Below are 27,051 nucleotides of genomic sequence, written 5' to 3' on the forward strand. Positions count from 1 at the left end.
ACAAAAAAACCCCACGAAAACTCCAGATTCTAGGATGCTCCACAATAGGGGGATATAGCAATCCTGAGGACCTGGACATGAGGCCTGGATGTTTTTATTTGTTTTTGAGATTTGTTTCTTCATGTTCTCATGAAATTCTTACATTTTCCTCTTGGAGATATTTTTCTGACTCAATCCCAGTATATTTGCTATAAAGCATTGAATTCTTTGAGAACAGAAAAACACTTTCCAGACATCTTTTTCTATCAATATTACATACTCTATACTGAAAAGCCTTACTCGGCTTTGTAAGACAGCGTCTTGAGTCCATAAACAAACTTTTGATGAACTGGGGAAATTTTTGGATTCCAAAAATGAAGAAGCAGAAAATTACAGTGCTAAACAGATAGGAGAGCCACTGTAGCCAGCAGGACTATTGACAAATTTATTAGCCAAAATTTTGGAGCATTGCTAAGGACAGGCTGTGTTTTGCTGCAATTAAAAAAAAAAAAAAAAGCTCCAAAAATTTCAGGGCTTAACACATGAAAGGTAAATGTTCATTTACATAAAAGGTGCTGCTGCTCTGGGAGACTCTCCTCCATCTTGTGACTCAGTACTCGTGCCCTCTTCCATCTCATGGCTGGACCTCATGGCCTTCTCCAGGGTCACCCAGGTCAATGAAGAGAAACTGGATGCTTGTGTGGGTTCTTCCTTGTGGCTTGGAAGTTTCTCTTTCCTATTTGATTGGACCTAACTAATCCTGCAGACCTGTAAAACGTCAATGGGACTGAGAAGTGCAGTATTCCAGGAGCCTGGAATGGGAGAACTGAAAATTTGGTGAACACTCATATTTGTCACAGATTATTTTTTTTTTTTTAGAGATGAGGTCTTACTCTCTCACCCAGGCTGGAATACAGTGGTGTTATCGTAGCTTACTGCAGCCTCCAACTCCTGGGCTGAAGCAATCCTTCTGCCTCAGCCTCTCAGGTAGCTGGACTATAGCACATGCCAGCATGACCAGCTAATGTTATTTTTATTTTTATTGTAGAAATGGGATTTTGCGTTGTTGCCCAGGCTGGTCTCAAACTCCTAGCTTCAAGCAATTCTCCCTCTTTAGCCTCCCAAAGTGCTAAGATTATAGACATGAGTCACTGTGTCTTGCTGAGTTTTAAAATTTCCATTAGGAGAGACTAGGTCATCTTGGATTCGACTCTAAGAGAATTGGAATAAGACAGAATAAGACAGATAATTGAGACCCTTGTAAAAATGCAGGATCCTTGAAAGGCTACACTATCAGTGAAGGATTCACCTATAAAAAGTTTCCTGGCGAAGAAATGCTGTACTCAGCTTTTGCTGCATTAAGCTGCAGTAACAAGTAGCTGACAGCCACAAAGGCTAATTTCTTGCTAAGGGGACATTTTAACTGGGGTCGACTGAAATCCTGTGCCATGTAGTCATGGAGAACACAGCCCAAAGCGGCAGCCTGCATCGGGACACACAGTCTTTGTGCCCGAGGAATGAATCCCATGGTATCCCTTAGACCTTGAGCTCAGGATGACCTCACAGCTGTTGTACTCACATTTTCTCAGCCAAAGCCTGAAGGAAAGAGTAAGACTCATTTCTGCCCTGAGAGGAGCACAAAGTCACCCAGGAGAGGCAGGATTACAGAATTTTCCAATAGGGAGTGCGGTAAATGAGTGGGAGCAATAAAGCAATCTGCCCACAGACACTTCTAGAAAACTCTGTGGCAGCCTTAGGGCCAGGTGGGAGGGAAAGGCCTGAGAATTCACTCCCCATTCCCTCTCTTATGTAGGTTTTGGCGTTTGAATTTACCCTTGCGTGTCCTGAGGCATATCATGCTGAGAAATTAACTTAAAAATGTCCTGAGTTGATAGTACCATTGGGCCAATGGCAGAGCAAATAAAAACACTTTCATGGGAGTATGCACTTAACTCAGGCCTATAAAATCATCACAGATATGCTTTGGCCCAACAGAAATCTAAAGGACAAAAACAAAACAAAATTGGAAACAAGTTATGAGAATAGGAACGTGGTAGAAATAATAAAAGTACAATTAGACTCCAAGGACTTCAGATATTAGAATTTTCAGAATGTAAAATCAGCATATCTAAAATATTCAAATAAATAGGAGAGGTAATTAGAAACATCAGAAATGAAGAAAATATTAAAAAATAGGCCTGGCACATTTGAAAAAATTTTGTGAGAACTTAAGGAGAACAGTTAAATCAAGGGTGTATAACTGAAGAAATACGAATAAATAGGCACAGATGAAGAGATTAAAAGTATGAAAAAGTGAGTCAGTGATAGGAAGGAGATAGTGGAAAGGTCTAAGCTATGTCTCTCAGAACTCGAGGAGGAGAGAGTGCAGAATGGGAAAAATAAAAGAGATAATGGCTGAAAGTTTTTCCAGAACTGATGAAAAATATATTAATCTTTGGCTTCAGAAGCTCAACAAGAAGGGCTAAAAAATGAAAATCATCACAAACATATCAAAGTGAAATTATAAAACATCAACGATAAAGAGAAGATATTAGAAAGAGAAAAAAGTCAGATTGTCTCTAAAGGAGTGACAGAAAGATGTCAGCTGATTTCTCAAGAGCAACAGCAAAATCCAGAAGGTGGAACAATATCTTCAATGTACTGGGAGAAAAATGTCTATCTGGCCAACTCCAATAATAAGAGTAGCAATGAGCAATTTTTATCACTGACTATCACTAAAGGAAAACTTGAAATATATTCTCTAAAAACAAGGAAAAGGCTTAAGATGAATAGAAGATGGTGAAGAAAGTCATGGGTAAGAATGTGGGTAACCAAACTGGATAGTGCCTGTATCACACAACAACAAATATGCCTAATTGGGGGGAAATTAAAAACTAAACAACTGGGTGACAAAACCAGCTAGAATGAGAAAAAATGACTGGAGTTAGAAGACTTCCTGAAACTTGTATGGCTTGGGAGGAGGGGAGTGATAACAATTAATTTTAAATTCTATTTAATATTAATAGAATTTTAGTAACTTCTGAATCCATGTCTCCAGCTCTGGTCTCTCATTAACTCAAGACTAAATCCACCCAACTGCCATCTTGTCAGTCCCATGACTAGCAAACACCTAAAATTTAACTTGATGCTCCCCACCTCCAAACCCCTTCCTTTCACTCTGTGTCAACTCAGTAAATGGTGATTTACCATCCAGGCTGTCAGACTAAAACTGTGGTAGTCAACCTCACTCCCCTTTCCTCTCCCCTTAAATCCATCCACCAACAAATCTCATTTGCTCCAAAATTGAGATATCCAGAATCCAAGCCCTTCCCACCACACCTAGAACAATCTGTTGTCTGGGTTCCTGCAAGCTTACTGCCAGGTCTTCTGCTCTTTCCTTTGCTCTTCTAATCTGTACACCAGAATCATCATTCGGAATCGCAGGTCAGAGCATAACATCTCTCTGCTCAAAATTCCCTGCAAGACTTTCTCTGAAGCCCAGAATGAAGTCCCAGGCCCCTTCCTTGCTCTCCAAGGTCCGAGGTCATCCATCCCCATTTTCCTCAACCAATGTTTTCTGGCCTCATGGCTGACAAATCTTCTTCCCAGCTGTTTCCATGACAGCAAAACTGTCCTGCTCATTCTTTACACAGCTTCCTCTGCTGCACTGTTTCCCAGGAACGTGTCATACTACCTGTTTAAAAGGCTTCCTGCTATACTTCCTTCAGGTTCCTGCTCAAATTGTCAGTTTTTCAGATGTTTCTCCCAATTGCCCTGTATATAGTTACACTCTTTAACTGCTCTCTATCACTTATCCTGCATTCTTCTCTTTTAGGGTTGTATTAGGCCATTCCTGCATTGCTATAAAGAAATACCTGAGGCTGGGTAATTTATAAAGAAGAGAGGTTTCATTGGCTCACAGTGCTGTGGGCTGTACAGGAAGCATGGTGCTGGCATCTGCTCAGCTTTGGGGAGGTCTCGGGAAGCTTCCAATCATGGCAGAAGGTGAAGGGGGAGCAGATACATCTTACATGGCAGGAGCAGGAGCAAGAGAGAAGGGAGGAGGTGCCACATATTTTCAAACAACCAGATCTTGAGACTCACTGTCCTGAGGATAGCACCAAGCCATGAGCTATCCACCCCATTGACCCAAACCCTCCTACTGGGCTCCACCTCCAATATTAGGGATTATAATTCAATATGAGATTTGGTGAGGACAGGTATCTAAACTATATCAGTGTTTACCACATGTGACATTATCATTTTATTTTTAAATGTCGTGTCTGTAATGAAATGTAAAATCCATAAAAGAAAGAACTTTGTTGTGTTAGTTGCTCTATCTTCAGAACCTACAGTAGTTCCTGGCACATAGTAGGCACTCAAGGGTAACCAGTAAAATAATAAAAGAAGGCCATATCTTCCTTTTCCAAGAATGTGGAGGGAGGGAGAAAACACTTTAAAATGCAATTCAAAAGATGTCATGAAAAAAGAGAAAAAATAAAACCACAGAAATAGAAAACAAAAAGTACAAAATAAAATGTTAAAAATAAATCCATATAGATTAGTAATAATAAATATAAATGACCTAAACTTGCCAGTTAAAAACTAGAGATTTTAAAGTTATGTTTTAAAATAATCCAGTTATGTGCTATATTAAAGCAATACCTTTAAATTGCAGGACATAACACAGGAAGGCTGCAAAAGATGTAACAGGCAAATACAAAGCAAAGAATGTTGGTGTACTTATAGTAATAACAAATTATACTTTAAGGCAAAAACAAAACATGTACCATAATACCAACTACGTAATGTTAAAGCAAACAAAAAAACTCACTACAATATATTATTTAAGGTCATATGCATATGCCAAAAATGTATAAAGAAATGACTAACAGACAACAAATTTAGGTTACTTGGAGATAGTAGGAGAGGTGGAGGTTGTGATTGGAAAGTATACAGAAGTGACTTCAACTCCATTGATAATATTTTAAAATTATTCTAAGCTGGATGGTGGGTACATTGGTATGCAATGTAATTTTATCATATCTGTTTCATGTCAAAATAGTTCATAATTTAAAAACTTCCAAATCATATTACTACTAACTTTCAATGCAACAGAGGTGTCCAATACAACATGATACCTTGAAAGCCTGGGTCAGAGAGCATCTCAGGGAAAAAAGCAATACGGATTGGCAAGATCACCTAAGGAAATTTCAAGGCATTCTCTCAGGTCAGGGCAGGTAAGCGCATTCTTGGCAGGTTGCTTACACTCAATTTGGTCTTCCAGAAAATGTGTGTGAATAGAACAATTCCCTTGCAAGGAACTCCCTAGCAATGAATGCAGATAAAATACATAGATGTTCATAAAATATACAGATGTTCAGTGAACTGCATCAAGATTTATCTGGAAATGAGGCAGAACAGAGCTAACAAGATAGAAAAACAAGATCCTACAACTCCCTAAGGTGAAGAGCCCCTGCCCTCTTTGGTCTTTGGATTACCCATGCCCTCAGGCACTGCGTCCGCGCATAATGGACAACCACCAGATGGAGAATGCTGGAAACGCATCGGTGTTTTTGAAAGTGAAACAGACAAATCACCCCAAATAAAGGAATCAGTGTCGGCTCTCTAGCTGGGAACCACCCAGGTTACAAAGATAACGTGACTGGCCCTGCTGTACCGAAACAGCTTAATTTCTTTCTGGCAAATCTACATTTACCGCAGTAAGATACTAAGCACGTTCTTTCACTTTAAAAATATTTTGTCATCGCTGCAGTTTATGGCCCTCAGATGAGTAATGCAAGGCAAAAATGATGTGAGGTTGAGTGGTGTGAACAGCCTTCCCCTTCAATGTCATCCACATCTACAGAGAAGCCCACACAGCCCTTTCCCTTCGCACTTCTGTCCTCTCTAGCAGGCCGCGGGTGAGGGTGGGTTAGGCGGTCAATTTTACAAAACTCCAGGGAGCGGCGCCAGCCTCGATTTCCTGGGGTTATTCCAGGGACAGAGGCTTTCTCACGGACAGCCACCCTGGGGGGGAGGAGGAGGACAGACACTGATGGGTGAGGGGGCCCGCGAACCCCTCCGCCTCCCCCCCGGCGCGCTCTGGAGCGCCCTGGAGAGCCCTGGAGAGCGCCCGGCTTCCCTCGCCCGCCCGGCCCGCAGCAGCTGGCAGCCCCGCCTTCAGCCAGCCGTGCGGGTCCGCACCCCGCGGAGGCGAGCGCGCGCGGGTTCCAGCCGGGAGGTGGGCGGCGACCCATCCCGCGAGAATCCGTCCAGTCTCTGCTCGCGCACCGTGACTTCTAGGGGGCGCGGATTTCAGCCAGGCCGTCTTCGTCTCTCAGTTGAAGCCGAGAGGCCCCTGGCACCCGACTCTTTCCACCACCAGGAAGTCCCCCAAAAGAGCTTTCGCCCTGTGGACACCTCGGAATCCCTGGAAAAGCCGGGAGGGAGTCGCAGGCGCCAGCCCACTGGGGAGGTGGTGCGGGGAGCCCTCTCTGCAGGAGCCTCACGGTGCGCTGCTGCGCGCTCGGCAGTGCGGGGAAGCGCCGCGGGAAGGAGCGGCTCTGAGCAACAGGTGCAGCCCGCAGCCGCTCCGGGAGCGAGAGAAAACGGCCGGCGAAGATCTGGAGCTGTAAGGCGGAGAGAAGGGTCTCTCTACCTGTGCGGCTGCAGCCGGCGGATCCTTCTTCCCAGGCTCCGTGGTCGCTCAGCGGGCGGAGGCGCCCGGGTAGGGGACCCTAGGGCTCTCAAGACCACCGTCCCTTCCCGAGAAGGTCCAGCTCCAGGCTCCCGTCCACGCCCTCTCGCAGAAGGTCGCGGCGCAAAGACGGTGCCTTCAGGCACGGCCACCGGATCCCCGCGCCCGCTGGCGCGCGCCTCGGGAAGCTCAGACTCCTAAACTCGCGCTCTCCGTGCTCTGCGCCGGGACTACCGGCCACCTCCGGCGCCTACTTTCCCGCCAGGCACCCGCCCTCCCTCCCCGCGCGCCCCGCCGCTCGCCCGGGCAGCCCCGCGGGCCATGGAGCTGGCGGTCGGGAACCTCAGCGAGGGCAACGCGAGCTGGCCGGAGCCCCCAGCCCCGGAGCCCGGGCCGCTGTTCGGCATCGGCGTGGAGAACTTCGTCACGCTGGTGGTGTTCGGCCTGATCTTCGCGCTGGGCGTGCTGGGCAACAGCCTAGTGATCACTGTGCTGGCGCGCAGCAAGCCGGGCAAGCCGCGGAGCACCACCAACCTGTTCATCCTCAACCTGAGCATCGCCGACCTGGCCTACCTGCTCTTCTGCATCCCCTTCCAGGCCACGGTGTACGCGCTGCCCACCTGGGTGCTGGGCGCCTTCATCTGCAAGTTCATACACTACTTCTTCACCGTGTCCATGCTGGTCAGCATCTTCACCCTGGCTGCGATGTCAGTGGACCGCTATGTGGCCATCGTGCACTCGCGGCGCTCCTCCTCCCTCAGGGTGTCCCGCAACGCGCTGCTGGGCGTAAGCTGCATCTGGGCGCTGTCCATCGCCATGGCCTCGCCCGTGGCCTACCACCAGGGCCTCTTCCAGCCGCGCGCCAGCAACCAGACTTTCTGCTGGGAGCAGTGGCCTGACCCTCGCCACAAGAAGGCCTATGTGGTGTGCACCTTCGTCTTCGGCTACCTGCTGCCGCTCCTGCTCATCTGCTTCTGCTATGCAAAGGTGCGCGGCGGGCACCGGGCCGAGACGCGCGAGGGAGGGTGGGGGGCCCGGGGGTCCCAGTGTTCCGCGGCCCTGCCCCAGTTGCCTCCACCCCGCCGGTGCTGGGGCGCATCTGTGCGGGGAGGCTCCCTGGCCGCTGCTGGAGCTTGCCATTGGCTCGCGCAAGAAAGTTACTTGGAGTCTGAGAGATGCTGGGGAAAGTTTGCCGTTCACTTCGCATGGTCTGGTAGAACAAGTTTCACCTCCCTCCCCTTCCTCGCCCCTGCGGCGCTTCAAAGCCCCCAGGTTGCCTGGGCGGTAGGCGGGCGCTGCCGCCTCCTTCCTGGTACCGCAAACCCCGCTCGGTTCCAGCAACTCTTCAACCAGATCAGCTGCGCGGGGAGGTTACCGCCTCGGCGCTGTGGGACCCGAGGGGAGCGCGTGGTCACCAGAGCGCGAACCTTTTGCGAGGGTGACGGGTCCCCACCGCCCCCTCCCGGGCTCTCAGCTGGCCGTCGGGGGGCTCGCGGGGCGGCCTCCCTCCCCCGGGGTGCGCAGTTTGCCCTCGCTCCGAAGGCTTTGCGCACGCCGGGCTCTGTGAAGCCACTGCTCCCGGGGACAGAGCTTTGAATTTTATTCTGAAGCTTAGCTTTATAAAACGGTGTTTCTTTACAGAGTCCTGACCGCAGGCTCCAGGAACTTGGAATGGAATGGACTCGAGCTTTCGGCTTCCCCATTTCAATCCTTTTTAGAAAGGTCTCCAGAACAGGGTGAAGTGGTTGAGGCGGCGGATCTTCACCCTAACTCTAGCAGAGGCACCGTCCACGCGTGTGGGAGATCGTTTTTCCCTTTGTACAGCCGGGCAGAGCTCAGAACTCACGTTCTTTTTCATTGCGTCCACAAGTGTTTGAAGACTTTATACTGATCAAAACGTCTTCAGCCTTTGACACACGTGTTTCTATTTGCGTAAACAAGAGCTTATTTTAATAATCAGGTGATGGCGATTCACGGGGTAAACCCCAGTGTGCGCACCCTCCTCGCTCCAGAGCGTGGCCATTTGAAATACAGCTCTGTTACCAGGTTCCCCCCGACTTCACCTCGGTCTCTCATTCTGTTTCAATAAGGCTGTGACCATATGACCACAAATAACCTGACTAGGTAGAACAACTGTCACTTCTAATAATTCACAAGGTATTTTTATCAACAGAAGTGTTTGCTATAAGCCACCTGTTTCCCCCCACCTGTTTCATCTATGTAGAGCGTGTCAATTTTGAATAATAATATTGCTGGATATTATCTGAACGGCCTGCACCAAAAGGTTAAATATAAAGAAATATAATAGCACTTTGGGAGGCCGAGGCAAGTGGATCACCTGAGGTCAGGAATTTGAGACCAGCCTGATCAACAAGGTAAAACCCCGTCTCTACTAAAAATATAAAAATTAGCCGGATGTGGTGGTGGGCCCCTGTAGTCCCAGCTACTCCGGAGGCTGAGACTGGAGAATTGTTTGAACCCAGGTGACAGAGGGTGCAGTGAGCTGAAATCGTGCCACTGAACTCCAGCCTGGGTGACGATGGAGCGAGACTCCATCTCAAAACAACAACGACGACACCACCACCAATATAGTAGCAGTAAGGGAATTTGGAAAAGAACTCTAGCTTAGCTATTTGGAAAACGGCTGGTTTATTAATGTGGTCTTCTGCAAATGCTAAACAGGCCATCTTACATAGCACAATTATCTGATATGTGCACCATCTCATTTAATTTGCACAACTCTGGCTTGGAGCTATTTTATTATTTACCCATATTTTATTACTTAAGGAAAAAGAGCTTTGGAAAGGAACACCTGACCCAAATTATGAAGCTGGTGAATGATTCGGGAAGGAAGGAAGGATTTTAACACAGGGAGTCCCAGTCTCCTGAGGACAGGACAGTTGGTGAGGCCTTGAGGACATTGAAGTCTGAGATTGGGAATCTTACAATATATGGCTGTTAAGTTCCTAATTATTGCAGTAGAACTGAAGCACACGCTTCCTTATTTCCCCAAAGCCTTTAGGGAGAAGAACTAAAATCTTACTGGAAATGACAAAGTAAGCTTTTAGGAATAAATTAGGCTACATTTCTGTCATTTGCGAGTCTGTAGAAGTCCCACAGAAGGGCAATGTTTAAAAAATAGTTTTTAAAAAAATTTTAATGAATACATCATCATTTGGATTTTTTATATGGAAATAGTTTGCTTCTAAGCATAACTGGAAAAATATTTTGAATTCAGCATAATATTTACAAGTTAATTTCAGGGCTGTCATGGATAGGTGGAGATTTAAGTTATTTCAAGTTGCTTATCTTTGGCTCAGGCATTAGCTGTGCACCGTCCAGTTAAGGATTTTGCTACTTGAGTATTGGTTTCAGGATTCGCTATTCCTCCAAACCTCAGGTCTGTTAGATAGCCTGAAAAAAAAAAAAAAACAAGGCACAGATGGCTAAAAGGGAACCTGAGGTTATGATGCTTTAAATAAACAAAGAAACTTAAAGACAGTTGCATTCCAGAGTTGCCTTTTGCCTCCAAATTCTTACAAGTTTGTAAGGGAACAGTCTTTTGCACCAGACAGTTTCTGGGAAACCCATCGAATACATGGGCGGGAGGATGAGTCGAAGTGGTCCGCCCAGTGCCCCCGGAAGAGCCCTCGCCTCTGCTGCTGTGGAGCTGTTCTTCACCAGGGCTGTGCCCCTCACTCACTTTCCTTAGAGTGAATTACTGTCCAGAACCTCCTTGGTCTACCACGAGGATAAACTCAATGGGCTCACCCGACTAAGTTACTCTGAATCCCCAGGATGTGCCCAGCAGGACCTGGGTTTGGTTTGAGCTAGCACCTTCCTGAGCACACTCAGAAATTTACAGACTCGCCAAGAGACCCCAGTATGTTATTATCACTCTCTTAAACCTCATCATACCCTATCATGATACCTACATTCTTCCTCCTTTGCTGACAAGACCTTCAATGGTGTATCATGATACATCATTCTGTGCTCATACTATGGGCTATTGAAGAGAAACAGCTGATAAAAATATACTTGAGTATTTTCTCCATTGACCATTCAACAGCATTCAACATTTTTAGTTGTTTCGAAGTGGCTGAGCTGTGATCCAAATTTCTTTTTGGAAGGAACGCATGGAGCTCGGCAGCGTTATGAAGCTGGTCACATTTGGACGTTTTGTTGTGATTTGTCCAGGTGTCCCTCTCTGATTTTGCTTGTGCGGCCTCTCCTCTGGTCTCTCCTGTGTCCTCAGTGACCAGTGTTGTCCTGCGGTTTCCCGTTGGGAAGGCTGCCACTGTGCCATCTAGGCGGTCCTGTCCTCTTGGGCAGGGTCCTGCCTCCTCCAGCCCTTTCCTTCCTCCTTGAAACGCTCTCATTTGTTCCTGCAAGAAAGCCCCTGTTCTGTCGATACCTTGCATTCAGGTTTTGATACTCTCATTTCTGCTGGTAGAACAGTAAACTAACACCTTGTCAATGTATTGAGTGTTTTCCCAAATGCTCCTGCGGCAAGTAAACACTTGTTTTGTTGCGGATGTTGCTGAGTCATTTCAGGAAGTGGGAAGCATTTCAGTAGGGGAGAGAATTCATACCCCTATGATGGCTGCTGCTTCACCTGCATAAGACCTGAGCAGCTGGTAAATATATCCTGTGGCTTCCAAGTAGGGTGTGACTAATTGCTCTGAAAGTGCCTCCTCTGGCTGAATGGAGCAGGCTTTTGCAATAAGTTCAATTTGATTAAATTATTTCCATGCTACAGGGAACAAAGAACTGGTTGGAACATGGCTTCTGGTTCCTTGAGAGACTTCTCAGCAATCTACAGACGATCTAAAGCACTTAGTCACCCTGGGGCTCGATTTTCTCTAGATTTTCCCTCACATGGGATATAGCAATGAACTTAAGTGACAGTTCTGCAGGCTTAACAATGTTGTCTAAGACCAAATATATGTTGGAAATTCCTATATCTAAAACCCCACATTTTCATATCATTTCTCCTGAGTATTACACTGGCAAGCAAAAGACAAAAATAGCTTCTTTAATTAAGGGAGCCAGTGTGTCTCAAGGAGATTCCCTGACAGGGACATTAATTGTAAAACCTTTGCAAAAATGTTCTGTAAATCATCGGTGATGCCGAATCCCCAATAAGTTGTCTAAAAGCACAGCACCGTGGGTAGGATTGGAATAAAGAGTGAAGGGAAGCCTGATGGGTGGTGATTTGCTGTAAGGAGAATTGCAGTGGAGGCAGCCCATAAGAGGAAGAAGAAAGAATATTTTGGCACAAACACTGGCGATATTTGGGTGGGCTGCGCTGAAGAAATGTCTGCTGATATTATCTTCATTTGTTTACTTGCCTCCTTTCCCCATCAGATGGTGAATTTCGGAAGGGCAAATCTCTAGTTTTTTGATGCATCCAGGATCTAAAATTGTGCCCGACATGTAGTAGGGACCTGGTGTTTGTTAATATATGGGATCCTGGAAGAAACCAAGGCAGATGATAGACTAATAAGCTTGCATGAGTGGGTCATGGCATGGCTGTTTCTGGGCAAAACCCCAGAGCTCCATGTGCTGGGCATTCTCTGCAAACAGGTGCTATGGCTGTGAACTTGTCTGGCTGTGCATCAGCCTTCCTGGCATGCTCGTAAATGTTAGAAAAGAATGTATTTGGCAACTCATATTCATTGTTACTTAATCACCTAATTTGAGTTTTTATTTTAATGATCTTATAAATAGTGATGCTACCATTTCAGCATGTCAATAATTGTTAATGCAATATACGCAGTGGGTTGTGAGAGGTGAGGCGAACTGATTTCATTAGTCTGTGTCTTTCAGGTTCTTAATCATTTGCATAAAAAGTTGAAGAACATGTCAAAGAAGTCTGAAGCATCCAAGAAAAAGGTAATGATCACAAATATATATATATATATATGTTACTTTTCAGAGCTTAGTTTATCTTTACTTGCCCTCATGTCTACCTAAAGCCTGTAACATTTAGGACCCTTGGTGTGGCTAAGGAGGTTTGAGATGAGCCTCCCACCGTTAGGATGGGAATGGAGGGTCAGCCTTGGCAAGGGCATCGCGGGTCACTCTGTGCTGCATTCAAACTTAGCTGAAGATCTGGGGAGATGAGGAAATGTGGATTCTGCTGATCCTGCGCCTCACTGGGAGGTGTGCTTGGGTTGACTGAGACGGAGTGCAGAGTGCAGAGTTGCTGACATGCACACTTAGAGGGAAAGTATAGTCATTCTGTTGTATGTTTACAGTCTCTGATGTGATTCCAAAAAGCCCAGGTTTGGGTCTCATTTAAGACAACGTCGTTATAATCCCTCCCTAAAGCCGCCAGGGCACTGGGTCGTCCTTATCTCTTTCACCCACATGTGCTGACTCTGACCCCGCGGGTAAAGACTGAAGAGTGGACAAGGCTGAAAGCTGATTCCTCCCGTGGCTAACTGACTTTCTCATCCCCCAGCCCTGATTTAAACAAGCTTCTCCTGAGTAGTATTACAGCGCCTAACTTACTGATGGTCTTGACATTCTACATTTTGAGGAAAAACTATTTCACAGATCAAGATTAAATTAACTTTTACTCAGAAAATATCTATATAACTTCTAATTTTAGGAAGTAGAATGAGATTATTAGGCAATATGATTAAGGAGTAGGAGGTTATAACCGGACATTTTAACCCAAAAGTGTAGTAATAGCATCTTAAAATACCTTTTTTTTCCTTATAAGTATTTATTATGATCAATGACATATATAACTTATAGAAATTATAGTTTAGATCATATTTAATCATGTTTACTTAAAAATTCTACTTAAATAAAGGACAGCTTTTCCTGACTTTCCTTGTTGATCAACAGTAATCTGGCTAAAAGGCCATCTGACAGTCCAGAGTCGAAACCAGTGGTAGAGAATTGGTTATAGAGTACAAACATTAAGACCTTTTTTTTTTTTTTTGATGGCAGCAAATAATTAGCTTATATTAGAAATGCAATCATACAGTTTTTAGGATAACCACCTAAGAATACAAGGTGCAATATAAGTAACAAGACTATGTTATGGCTTTATTCCACTGATCCTTTCTTACATCTGAACAACTATGATGAATATTTCATTTTAGGCATCTAGGCTTCTCATTAGAGCAGCTGACCAAGTGCTAAGTTATATGAATGGAATAAACCCTGAACGTTGGTGCTTTCCTCCTTTGTTTTTAGTGATGTGCTGTTATGGTAGAGATTTTCCATTTTTCTGGTATATCTATTTATTTTTCCTCTGAGTCACACTTCTTATTTCTAAGAAAATGGTTCTTTAAAGACAATTAAGGATCGTTTCTGACTTCTCCTTGGACAGTTATTTTTGGAGCCCCTGCTCTGTGTAGGACCAAGCTGACCCTAAGGGGATTCTAAGGGGATTCTAAGAGGAACTGGCTCCACCTGGAAGCCAACGTTGTAATGGAAGAGATAAATGTGTAAGTCCCAAAGGCCTGTTCAAGGGAGCAGTGTTTGGAGCATCAGGGAAGGAAGAGCTTAATTTCCCTTGGGAGAGATTGGGTTCACCAAACTTTAACCAAGAAGACATCATTGATCTGTGATAAATGTTTGTTAATGATTCAAAAGATTTTATGCTTACCAACAGAAATAAAACAAAACATTTCTTTAATATTTGCTGAATCTTACTTGTGTCGATGGTAGTTTTAGTCTCTATATTTGAAAAAGTATTAGAGAGAAATTGTGAAGGTCTCAGAGAACAACAAAATACTTAAAAAATAGGTCTTATAAAAATGATTAGAAAAGCTATTTTATTTTACAATAAAAAACCTAAAGATCAGTGATTAGTTCAGTAATTACTTTAGTTATATACACATACACACACATATATACACACAGATATTTAGATTTATGTGAGTATATGCATGTATAAGACATATGTGCTTACATATATATATATACTAAATATATCTATCTAAAATTGTCTTTTGCTTATTCTTACTATGAGGAAGTTCTAGCATTTGAAGAAGGGATGAAGATTTTCTTTTTCATTTTCACAGCCTCTGACCCTTAACAGCCACTGAACAGATGTCAGATCTTTTTGATGTATTTAATTGCCTCCTTGTTGGCATAGAACAAATAAATGTGGTGGTGATGGTGGTGGTGATGGTGGTGGGTGGTAGTGGTGGTGATGATGGTGATCATTGTGGTGATGATGGCGATTGTGGTGGTGGCGATTGTGATGGTGGTGGTGGTCATAGTGGTGGTGGTGGTCATGGTGGTGGTGGTAGTGATGGTGGTGGTGATGATGGTCATGGTGGTGATTGTGGTGGTGGTGGTGGTCATAGTGGTGATGGTGGCGATGGTGATGGTGATGGTGGTGGTGATCATAGTGGTGGTGATGGTGGTGGTCATAGTGGTAGCGGTGGTGGTCATGGTAGTGATGGTGGCGATTGTGATGGTGATGGTGGTGATGATGATGGTCATAGTGGTGATGGTGGTGGGTGGTAGTGGTGATGATGGTGGTCATGGTGGTGATTGTGGTGATGGTGGTGGTGGTCATAGTGGTGGTGATGGTGGTGTTGGTGGTGGTGATGGTGGTGATCATGGTGATGGTGGTGGTGGTGGTCATGGTGGCGATTGTGATGGTGGTGGTGGTGATGGTGGTGGGTAGTGATGGTGGTGGTGGTCATAGTGGTGATGGTGGTGGTGATGGTGGTCATGGTGGTGATGGTGATGGTGGTGGCAATGGTGGCGGTGGTGGTGGTGGTGGTGGTAATAATGATGATGATGGTGGCGATTGTGGTGGTGATGGTGGTGATGGTAATGGTGGTGGTGGTGTGTGTGTATCTAAGAAAGAAATGGGAGAGAGGAGCAGAGGAAGGGTAAGAAGAGGGAGTGGAAGCAGAAGAGTGAAGAGAAGGGAGGTGGCGGAGAGAGGGGGACAGAGGCAGGAGAGTCAAGAAAGGGGAAACGCACGAGGGAAAGAAAGAATACATGGCAACTTCCCTGAAGACAAAGACAGGAACTGGATTGGTCCATTGTGGGTCTTTCCCCAGGTCTCGGCACAGAAAATTGCTACTGGTGCACACATGTTCATTTGATTAGTAATGAAAGATGTGACAGGGATTTTGGATAGTTTGCTCATTTCAGCTCCACTTGTTTCCAGCCCTTTCTCTCAGTGGCTAAATAAAGTTCCCTTTGTCTGCCCTGTATCCACTTGTCTTAGTACGTTCAGGCTGCTTTAAGAAAATACCATAGCCTGGGTGGCTCACAAACAATGGAAGTTTATTTCTTGCAGTCCTGGAGTTTGGAAGTCTAAAATCAAGCTCCTGCAGATTAAGTGTTTGGTGAGGGCTGTTTTCTGGTTCATAGATGGCCCCTTCTCTCTGTGTCCTCACAGAGTGGAAGGCGTGAGGCAGCTCTCTGTGCCCTCTTTCATAAGGGGACTGGTCCCATTATTCATAGGGTGGGAGGCATAAGGCAGCTCTCTAGGCCTCTTTCATAAGGGCACTAGTCTCTGTGTCCTCATAGGGTGTGAGGTGTGAGGCAGCTCTCTGGGCCCTTACTCATAAGGGCACTGGTCCCATTATGACTGCTCCCCCCACCTCATGACCTAATTACCCACCCAAAAGCCCCACCTGTTAATACCATCACCTTGGTGATTAGGTTCCAATATATGAATTTTTTGGAGGGGGTGGGGACATAAACTTTGAGACAGTGCGGCCATCTATACAGGGCTTTCCTGTTAAGAGTTACAACTATTATGGGGAGGGGAGATTGGCCTTTCATGATAAACTCTGGGCCCTTTCTCCATAGGGCACTGGTCCCATTTTGACTGCCCCCCCCCACCTCATGACCTAATTACCCACCCAAAAGCCCCACCTGTGGAAGACCATGAAAATGGTGACTAGACAGCCTACTGGATGGTTGCTTCTTGGAGAAAATTGGATTAAAGGACCTCTTGATGTCCTATCCAGCCACTGGGTTCTTTTAATGTTTGCTTTTTTTTGTTGTTGTTTCTTTGGCTTTAAGTAACTCAGTAAGCTTTTTGGCTGTCATTTATACATTTGTGAAGTTTTTCTTTTTTAATCATTTTCATCTTTTAGTCACTTCTTTTCTCCCCAGCCAAATTCCATTAGACATATTGTGAGTAAAATTCTTTGAAGAAAGAACAGACACCTCAGATGATTTGAAAAAGAGCATCTCACAATAAGAAGAGCGACTAATATTTTTTCAGATACTTTCAGCAGAAGGAGCACAGAGAAACCAGGCTATTAAAAGACCTAAACTCAAGGGTAAGAAGAATTTGTAGAGAGATTTAGCACATAATTTTAAATGATGAATTTTTCTCCATCAGAAGATCATGTTGGGATTCTATACCCTTAATAGACAAAGGAGGGAAGCACAGGGGACATGTCCGTCTGACGGAGACGGAGGACCCTGGAAGAGAGTAGAAAGAATCACGTCATAAATAAATTTTAAAAACCAGCCTCGTCCTCCAGAGAGGGAAGTTCTCTCTGTGACTTTCTCTGCTCTGTATCCGCCGGTCTTAGTCTGTTCAGGCTGCTATGAGAAAATACAACAGCCTGGGTGGTCCGTAAACAATAGAAATGTATTCCTTGCAGTCCTGGAGGTTGGAAGTCTAAAATCGAGCTCCTGCAGATTCAGTGTTTGGTTACTTTCTGATGTTACTTTCTGATGTTTCCATGGGAAAGACAGGAAGCGGCTTTTCCAGCTCTTTCTGAGGAAAGGAGGTGCTTCAGCCTTAGGGGTTGATACTAAGCATTTTTTATTGCCTTTAAATTGAGGTGGGTAAGACAACTTTCTTTTTGTTGTGACTTTTATGTAATTCATCGGTGGTTCTCCAAACACCTTCTTGAGCTCTTTTTAAATTTATTTTTAGAGATGGGGTCTTGCTTTGTTGCCCAGGCTGAGGTATAGTGGTGTGATTATAGCTCACTGCAGCCTCAACCTCATGGGCTCAAGAGATCGCCCCACCTCAGCCTCCTGCATAGCTGGGACTACAGGTGCACACTGCTGCACCTGGCTAAGTTATTTGAAAACATTTTTTAAAGGTGGGGACTCAGGATGTTGCCCAAGCTGGCCTAGAATGCCTGGCCTCAAGCGATCCTCCTGCCTCAGCCTCCCAAAGTGGTGGGATTACAGGCATGAGCCACTGTACCTGGCTGAGCTTTTTAAAAAGGCAGATTCCTGGGTAACTAATAACCTCTACCAATTGCTTTAAAGCTATAAGAGATGAGGTATAGCTATCTGAATTAAAAAAAAAAAAAAAAGGCTTTGCACTGGGTAAGGATGGGCATACTAACCTACTTAAATCCCAGGGTTGAAATTAGTACACATGCATTACTTTGTCAGATCTTTAACTTTGAGCTAGTCTATGCTAGGCATATATTGTTTCCTGAGTTTACAGTTTGGAGCAGTAGTAAATGAATAAAGATGGTTTTCCACCGGCATGGAACTTCTTGCCCCATGTCCCATCTTCTACCAGCATCTGTTGCAAGGGAAGAATGACGACAAAAATCATCTACTGTTTTCAGCCATGCACATGGGTGTATTTGCCATATTGACGTTGCTACAACTGAATTGGACTCAGTTTGAAGACAGCAGGTCCAGGTGCCCAGGGCCTGTTTGCAGGGAGCTGGCTTTTAACAACCCTGAGGCCTTCCACTTCAATGGCCTGAGATGCTTGATAAACATGAAGAAAATAGGAAACCCCTGGAGATACTTATCTGGGAGGATAGTCAGTGTTGACAGGCTTTCCATTAAACTCTTTTGGGAACAATCTGAGACAAATGATGTAGTTTATGCAATACCCATTAAGCCTTCTTTCCTGATATTTATGTTGCAAACTGTAATCCCATCTCATTTCAAAGCTGCTGGTAAACCAAGAAAAAGAACCTGATTCTTATCCATGGCTCTAAGACTAATGGGACTAGTAAAAATTAAAAGGTAAACTTGGAATGAGTCACAGACACACAAAGTTAAACACTGCCAGAGAAAACACTGCCCTCCGGCCTCAGGGCACACTACCATTTGCCCTGTGGATGTTGATAAGGCATGGATCTTATCAGTAAGCTGCTGGAATAGATTTCTGCTTTGCACTTAGTAAAAATGTCTAAAAGAATCATTTTGTGACATGGAGAGATGGTCTGATTGTCTTAGAAAGAAATGATGATGTTTTATATTCTATTTGTAGGTATAATTATATCTAGATTGTTTTGACTAAATCATCTGAGAATGGCATTTCTCATCCACTAATGGATAAATGGATTGATAGCAGGCACTCCCTTAATATATGTGAGCACATTATCTGTTTGCTTTGTGTGTCATGCAGTAAGTGGTTTTAATATGTAAGCTTGTACCCTATAAAATCCATACTCAGATTTTTATACCTGAGTTGTTTGTCGTGTTTAAATAGATGAGGCATAGTCTAGGAATCATTTCATTGGTTCATCCTATTGTCAGATGAGGAAGTTGAGGCTCAGGGAGTTTATGACATTTTGCAAAGGTCGTACAACCAGCTTGTAGCATGACCAGGTGGGAACACAGACCTGCTGTCAGTCCTGGGATCTTGTGCATTCCCTGGTGCCTCTGGATAGGGAGCTTAACTAATCTCATCTCCTGTCCACCTCGCTGGTAGAATTTGTCCTGGTCTTGATCTGAGATCTAGCCCTCCCTCTACTGTCTCTGCCTGGATCCTGGGCACAGCTTCCTGGCTTCCAGTCCCCCTCTTTGATAAACTTCATCTCCTGTCTTACTTGGCTACCTCATGTCAATCCTTGAAGAGCTGGCATCTCATGCATTATAGTCTGGTTGTCATTTCTATTGCAGTGGGACTCCAGTTCATGGGAAGTGATAAGAAGAGTCCTTTTGGCTGGGCGTGGTGGCTCACGCCTGTAATCCCAGCACTTTGGGAGGCCGAGGCAGATGGATCATGAGGTCAGGAGTTTGAACTAGCCTGACCAATATGGTGAAAACCTGTCTCTACTAAAAATACAAAAATTAGCCAGCATGGTGGCGCATACCTGTAATCCCAGCAACTCAGGTGGCTGAGGCAGAAGAATTGCTTGAACCTGGGAGGTGGAGGGTGCAGTGAGCTGAGATTGTGCCACTGCACTCCAGCCTGGGTGACAGAGTGAGACTCCGTCTCAAAAAAAAAAAAAAAAAAAGAGTCCTTTTGCCACGTAGGATTTCCCCTCCTAGCAGTGTGGAGCTGTGGTTCCCACTGCCCTGTGATAGTCCTGCAGGGTGTGAGGTCCATGCAGGACCATAGTAGGAAGGCCTGTGTCCCAAGGGAAAATCTGTGGTGGGACAATGCTGTCTCAGTCATGGAGTCACTTTCCCATGTCTTAGTCTTCTCTCCATGTGAAGTTATAAGAAAAATAAGGCTCTATTTTCATTCTTTTTTTCTCGCTTTCTCTTCTTTTACCCCAACTTTTCTTCTCCCACTCATCCATTTTAGAGTATTTCTGTTTAGAAAACAGACTGGTGGCCCCAGGTGAACCCTTCACCACATCTGTATGCTGTGATGGAAAGGCCAGGGGAGGGGGTCTGCTTTCCTGCTCCGTGAAACCCAGTGAGGCCTGGGAGGAGAGTGGGTATATTAGTCTGTTCTTCCACTGCTAATAAAGACATACCCAAGACTGGGTAATTTATAAAGAATAGATGTTTAGTTGATTCACAGTTCTACAGGGCCGAGGAGGCCTCAGGAAACTTACAATTATGGTGGAAGAGGAAGCAAACATGTCCTTCTTCATGTGGCGGCAGGAAGGAGAAGAATGAGAGTAAAGGGTGCAAAAAGCCCCTATAAAACCATCAGATCTCATGAGAACTCATTCGCTATCATGAGAATAGCATGAAGGTAACTGCCCTCCTGATTCAGTTATCTCGTTTTGGGTTCCTGCCACCACACATGGGGATTATAGCAACTATAATTCGAGATGAGATTTGGGTGGGAACACACAGCCAAACCATGTCTTACTGTTCCTGGCCCCTCCCAAATCTTATGTCCTTACATTTCAAAACACAATCATGCCCTTCCAGCATTCCCCCAAAATCTTAACTCATTTCAGAATTAACAGTCCAAGTTCAAAGTCTCATCTGAGGCAAGGCAAGTCCCTTTTGCCTATGAGCCTTTACAATCAAAAGCAAGTACCTATTATACTTCCTAGATACAATGGGGGTACAGGCATTGGGGAAATACACCCATTCCAAATAGGAGAAATTGGCCAAAACAAAGGGGCTACAGGCCTCATGCAAGTCTGAAATCCAGTGGAGCAGCCAAATCTTAAAACTCCAAAGTGATCTCCTTTGACTCCATGTTTCACATCCAGGTCACACTGATAGAAGAGGTGGGCTCCCATGGCTGTGGGCAGCTCCTCCCCTGTGGCTTTGCAGGGTATAGCCCCCTTCCAGGCTGCCTTCATGGCTGATGTTGAGTGTCTATGGCTTTTCCAGGTGCAGGGTGCAAGCTTTTGATGGATCTACCATTCTGGGGTCTGGAGGATGGTGGCCCTCTTCTCACAGATCCACTAGGTAATGACTCAGTGGGGAGTCTGTGTGGGGGCTCTGACCCCGTATTTCCATTCTGCATTGCCCTACCAGAGGTTATCCCTAAGGACTTTGCCCCTGAAACAGACTTGTACCCGGGCATCCAAGCATTTCCATACATCCTCTGAAATCTAGACGGAAGTTCCCCAACCTCAATTCTTGACATCTGTGCACCTGCAGGCCCAGCCTCATGGGTAAGCTGCCAAGGCTGGGGCTTACACCTGCTGAAGCAATGGCCTGAGCTATATGTTGACCCTTTTAGCCAAAGCTGGGACACAGGACACCAAGCCCCAAGACTGCACAAAGCAGCAAGGCCCTGGGCTTGGACATGAAACCCTTTTTCCTCGTAGGCCTCTGGGTGTGTGATGGGAAAGGCTGCCATGAAGACCTCTGATGTGCCCTGGAAACATTTTCCCCATTGTCTTGGTGATTAACATTTGGCTTTTCATTACTTATGCAAATTTCTGCAGCCTGCTTGAATTTCTCCTCCAAAAATGGGTTTTTCTTTTCTATTGCATGATCAGGCTGCAAATTTTCCAAACTTTTATGCTTTGCTTCCCTTGTAAACATAAATTCCAATTCCAAACCATCTCTCTCAAGTGCAAAGTTCCACAGATCTCTAGGGCAAGGGCAAAATGCCACCAGTCTCTTCGCTAAAGCATAGCAAGAGTGACCTTTACTCCAGTTCCCAAGAAGTTTCTGGTCTCCATCCGAGACTACCTTAGCCTGGACTTCATTGTCCATATCACTGTCACCATTTTAGTCAAAGCCATTCAGCAGTTTCCAGGAAGTTCCAGACTTTCCCACATCTTCCTGTCTTCTCAGCGCCCCAAGGCTCTAGGGAGTTTCAAACTTTCCAACATTTTCCTGTCGTCTTCTGAGCCATCCAAACTGTTCCAGCCTCTGCCTATTACCCAGTTCCAAAGTCGCTTCCACATTTTGGGGTATCTTTACAGCAGTGCCCCAGTCTCTGCAGTACCAATGTACTGTATTAGTCCATTCTCATACCGCTAATAGAGATATACTCAAGACTGGGTAATTTATAAAGGGAAGAAGTTTAATTGACTCACAGTTACACAGGGATGGGGGGACTCCTTACAGTCATAGCAGAAAGGGAAGCAAACACATCCTTCTTCACATGACAGCAGGAAGGAGAAGAATGAGAGCGAAGGGTCGGGGGAAACCCCTTATAAAACCATCAGATCTCACGAGAACTCACTATCACGAGAACAGCATGAGGGTCACTGCCCCCATGATTCAGTTACCTCTCCAGGTCCCTCCCATGACATGCAGAGATTATGGGAATGACAATTCAAAGTGAGATCTGGGTGGGGTCACAGCCAAACCATATCAATGGGATTGCTGCCAGCTCACACTCTGATGCTTCCCCTCCCCATGTCCGAGCATGCTCTAAAATACTACAGCCTGGACTGTGTCTGAGAGAAGGAGTTTCCTTGAGTTCTAACCTTTGGCCTAGAGGCTGAAAGGCGCACGTCTTACGCACTTAATGTTCCTTTTTTCCTACGAGAAGTAAACTTGCTGATAAAGTGAACAGAGCTGAAGGCACCAAACAGAGGAGGCTGGGGAAGCGCTCTGTCCCTTCACGCCGGGGAACTGAGATGGCGGTTGTCTCATGGGGGCCTTTATTGCCCACCCAGCTAGCATAATGCTTCTTGAGAAGCAGCCCTGTTGTGAGCAGAGAGGGAAGTGTGGCTTGTGATGACCGGAGTTTTCCCTGCACCCCAGCTGCAGAGCGCATGGGCTGGGGAGCATGTCCGCCTGGCTGCCAGCCCCAACTTTGCATTCAGCTGTGAGACACTGGACGTTTGCTTTTCCCCTCCTGAGTCTCAGTTTCCTTATCTACAATCTGTGGGTCACGAGAGCGTCTGCTTCATAGAGTTGTAAAGGGGATTCGGTGAAATAATGCATGTGGTCCCGTCATTGGTCCACTAGTTTCGATGGCTCTGTTGTGACCATCGAGACACTAGAGGTTCTGTATGGGTTTTGAGCTGCACTTGTTAAAGAACAATCTGTTTGAGAGGGAACCAACTGATTGCTTTTTATTTTATAGTTTAAAAAATATTAGACACCTTGTAATGAAAGCATTTTAATAAAATAGATCATTGTCGTTTCTTTGAATCCAGAGACATAGAGTTTTCAATTAATCACAAAGTAAGCCACCTAGCTCTTGTCTTTCAACATGTGTGGAACAGGCGAGGTTGCCCTAAGGCTTAATTCCAGTCCTATAGGTTTGTGGCCAGTCGAGGAGGCCGTGGCCATGCCGCACCACATCATCCATCTCTGGGCTGAGTTTGGAGTTTTCCCGCTGACCCCGGCTTCCTTCCTCTTCAGAATCACCGCCCACTGCCTGGCGTACAGCAATTCCTCTGTGAATCCTATCATATACGCGTTTCTCTCTGAAAATTTCAGGAAGGCCTATAAGCAAGTGTTCAAGTGTCGCATTCGCAAAGATTCACATCTGAGTGATAATAAAGAAAATAAAAGTCGAATAGACACCCCACCATCAACCAATTGTACTCATGTGTGATAAAAGATATATGAGAGTATCCTTATGGTTGAGTTTCCATATAAGTGGACCAGGCACAGAAACAGAGTGAGCTGGTGAGCAATGCTGCATCTTGTTATCTTAACAGTTCAAGTCATTTTAATGAAATCCCACCTGTGTTAAAAAGTACTTTGATCCATTTAGGAAATTCCTAGGTCTAGTGAGAATTATTTTTCAGTTTTATTTTAGTTCTAAATTACGTTTCAGAAACAAAAGACAATGCTGCATAGTTTTGTTCCTCTTCAGAAATGAAAGCTGAGTAGAATTCCGTAGATATGTTCAACTCTTCATAGATTGAGAACTGGCCCGTCAATAGGGTCAGGAATATTTACAGTCTCCATTTTAAAGCAAATTTATTTAGAAAAAAATTTTGAGCTTTAAGTCTTTAAGAGAAGTAATATTGTGAACTATGTATTTTAAAATATGATCATGGACACACAGTGATGAATTTTTGGCCATTTGCATAGACACATCTATGAAGTGGAAAGAAGGCTTTCTGTAGTCTGTTTGCACAGATGGCGTTTGCTTCCAATTGTAGCTAGTGTACAGAGCTTTGGAAGCCTGTCGTCATGAGATACAGTCGGTTTACCTCAGGAGTCAATTCAGGGTTGTGGTGATGACCTGGGGTGCAGTAGTAGGCACTGTTGATTCAAATTTATCCTGTGAAATTAGGCTTTATAGAGTTAACAAAACAGAGTCAGCGACCACTATCTCCATAGTGGAAGATGCAAGTAAGTTTTTGAGAATAAAACTGGGTTTTGAAATTTTGTGTAAGTACTTGACAAAAGTTTTCATTTTGCCTTGAATGGAACCTACTAAAAAGAGAGATGAAAAAAAAAAAAAAAACAAAAACCAGTGAGGCTGCTGTAGATAATAATTTCTATGGGACCAAAGACTAGACAGAATTCAGTAAGTCACATGAAGTAATGGTCATGCCTATCGATAAAGCATATTTCATGTTTGATTTAGATGACATTCAAAGAAACCATGGGACTGAATGTACCTGGGGTGTCCTATCTTGTACAAATGCATGCGTTTTCATCACATTTGTAATAATGTTTAATGCACATTTCCACCAAATACTATTTCCTCTATAAATGTTAACTTGGGGTTAAAACTATCACCACTTGAATTTCAAATGTAGTTTTCATAACAATTTTATATTGATGTGTGTTTACAATGAGAAAATGGCATGAAAATATTAAATTATCTGGTATCGGAAAAGTACTTTTCAGACAGTAAGACTTTGATATGTTTTAGGAGGAAGCAAAAGCAAGAATTTTTGTTTGTTTGTTTGCTAAAAAGGATTTGGCTAGGCACAGTGGCTCATGCCTGCAGTTCCAGCACTTTGGGAGGTCCAGCTGCGTGGAGTGCTTGAGCTCAGGAGTTTGAGACCAGCGTGGGCAACATGGCAAAACTCGGTCTCAACTAAAAATATAAAAATTAGCTGGGTGTGGTGGCGCATGCCTGTAGTTTCAGCTACTCTGGAGGCTGATGTGGGGGATCACCTGAGCCCAGGAGGTCCAGGATGCAGTCAGCTAAGACTGCACCACTGCACTCGAGCCTGGACGACACAGCAAGACTCTGTCTAAAAAAAAAAAAAAAAAAATTATGTGTAGTGTACATCTGTGCCAAATCAGCATGCCACATGAAACATCAAATTTTAGATAAAAATACAAACTTCACGTAAGCCTTTGGCATGCTAACTTTTTAACTTTTTCAGCTGGTTCACTTACTTTCACTAATCATATTTCAGTGACCAGTGTTTATATATGCGACGTTATTAATAACTCTCTGGATAAAAGGAAAGAAAAATGTTAGAAAGATTTCGAAGTGATATATTTTTATGTTTATTGACCAGAGAAAGAAATTGTGTTTATGTGTAAGTGAGAGTCTTAAAGAATAAGTCCTTTGCATCGAATGTTTTTGCACTTTATTCAAATATATAGGAGCAGAAAAAATTTATCCTGACAATGATACCTCGTGTGATTTGTGGAACTTGAAGCTGTTGTTGCAAACTCCAACTTCTTTGGGTGTGAATTCACAAAACTGCAAAGAAGTGCGCTCTGGTTGCATTTGAATTTGCATGAATGGAAATGATTTCTTGCACCATGGCTATTTCTTTGTTTTCTCCTTCTGATCTGTAAGCACATAAATGGAAGTATTTTTTAAAATGCTGTAGCCATTGTTGCTATTTTCTAGAGGTATGCTGAAAACGTGCTGTGCCTTTTGTCCTTCCCAGATGCTGCTGGCGTGTGGGAAGCCTGAGGCACCCCCTGCTTTGCTAAATGTAAATGCTAATTGTTGCATTTTACAGTTAGATAGGATATACTTCCTGCATATTGTCATTCTAATCAATTCCTCTTACTCAGAGTTTCAGCTGAGTCTACTTCTAAAACAAATTTTGATAGGGATAATGACATCTTCTGCAAAGATCTAAACCTGTACAAAGTTTTCTGAATAAAGAGTTCCAGAAGAACTCGTAAACAGTATGAAATTATCCAGAGAAGTACAGGAGTGTATTGCATTTGCCAAGCATCTGCTTCCTAGCTAGACTTTTCCCTAACATATAATGACCAATTCTGAAGCACCTTCTTTTCCATCGCTAAATAAAGACAGCTTCCCAAGGATACACTTTTTCTCCCAGCATCAGATTGAGGGAGAAATATTGCGTGTGCCTTTGAAGTCAGGCTGCTTGAAACCCACATTTTCAGTTTACTTCAAAGAAAATCGATGCTTTCTACATAGATTTGGTTGTCTCAGTGCCCCAAGGCAGCTGTTATTTTCCTAGGCTTTTTGCTTTCACGTAAGGAGACAGGCTCTGGGATATTTCGTGGCTGAAATGCTTGCTGTTTCACACGCATAAGCAACAATTTCAGTGTCCTGCTGATGAATACAGTGATGTGGATGGAAACACTTTCTTGTCCTATATCCTGGAGACAGGACACAGATTCTCTGTGTTGTGTGCTCTTCTGACCAGGTACGTGCTCAGCAATATGGGGGACTGAGGCCATTTTCTGAATACTTTAGGTAAATTAGTTTTGCTTTTAACTAAATTGTTTTATTTTACACATTGGGAGTAAAACCATTTCTGAATACTTTAGGTAAATTAGTTTTGCTTTTAACTAAATTGTTTTATTTTACACATTGGGAGTAAAACCATTTCCTGCACCATCCCAATCTCTTGTGCTTTTATCTTTTTTTATCCTAATTGTCTTCTATACAGATTTCCTCTCGATAATATTTA

General features: G+C 44.3%; 1 protein-coding gene across 1 annotated transcript; it reads left to right on the forward strand.

Annotated features, from left to right (window-relative positions):
* The first annotated feature begins 6,181 nt into the window (after positions 1 to 6,181).
* On the forward strand, positions 6,182 to 25,140 carry GALR1 (galanin receptor 1). Its single transcript, XM_031658916.1, has 3 exons — positions 6,182 to 7,666; positions 12,509 to 12,605; positions 23,500 to 25,140. Exons 1-3 carry the CDS (start codon positions 7,001 to 7,003, stop codon positions 23,784 to 23,786), a joined length of 1,050 nt encoding a protein of 349 aa, XP_031514776.1. The 5' UTR covers positions 6,182 to 7,000; the 3' UTR covers positions 23,787 to 25,140.
* Positions 25,141 to 27,051: the final 1,911 nt, after the last annotated feature.

This window comes from Papio anubis, chromosome 19 (genome assembly GCF_008728515.1).
Source record: "Papio anubis isolate 15944 chromosome 19, Panubis1.0, whole genome shotgun sequence".
NCBI classification, from domain to species: Eukaryota; Metazoa; Chordata; class Mammalia; order Primates; family Cercopithecidae; genus Papio; species Papio anubis.

Coding starts and splice junctions, on each gene's coding strand:
- GALR1 (XM_031658916.1), top strand. CDS start 7,001: ATGGAGCTGGCGGTCGGGAACCTCAGCGAGGGCAACGCGAGCTGGCCG. Junction 7,667..12,508: donor TCTGCTTCTGCTATGCAAAG/GTGCGCGGCGGG, acceptor TGTGTCTTTCAG/GTTCTTAATCATTTGCATAA. Junction 12,606..23,499: donor AAATATATATATATATATAT/GTTACTTTTCAG, acceptor GTTTGTGGCCAG/TCGAGGAGGCCGTGGCCATG.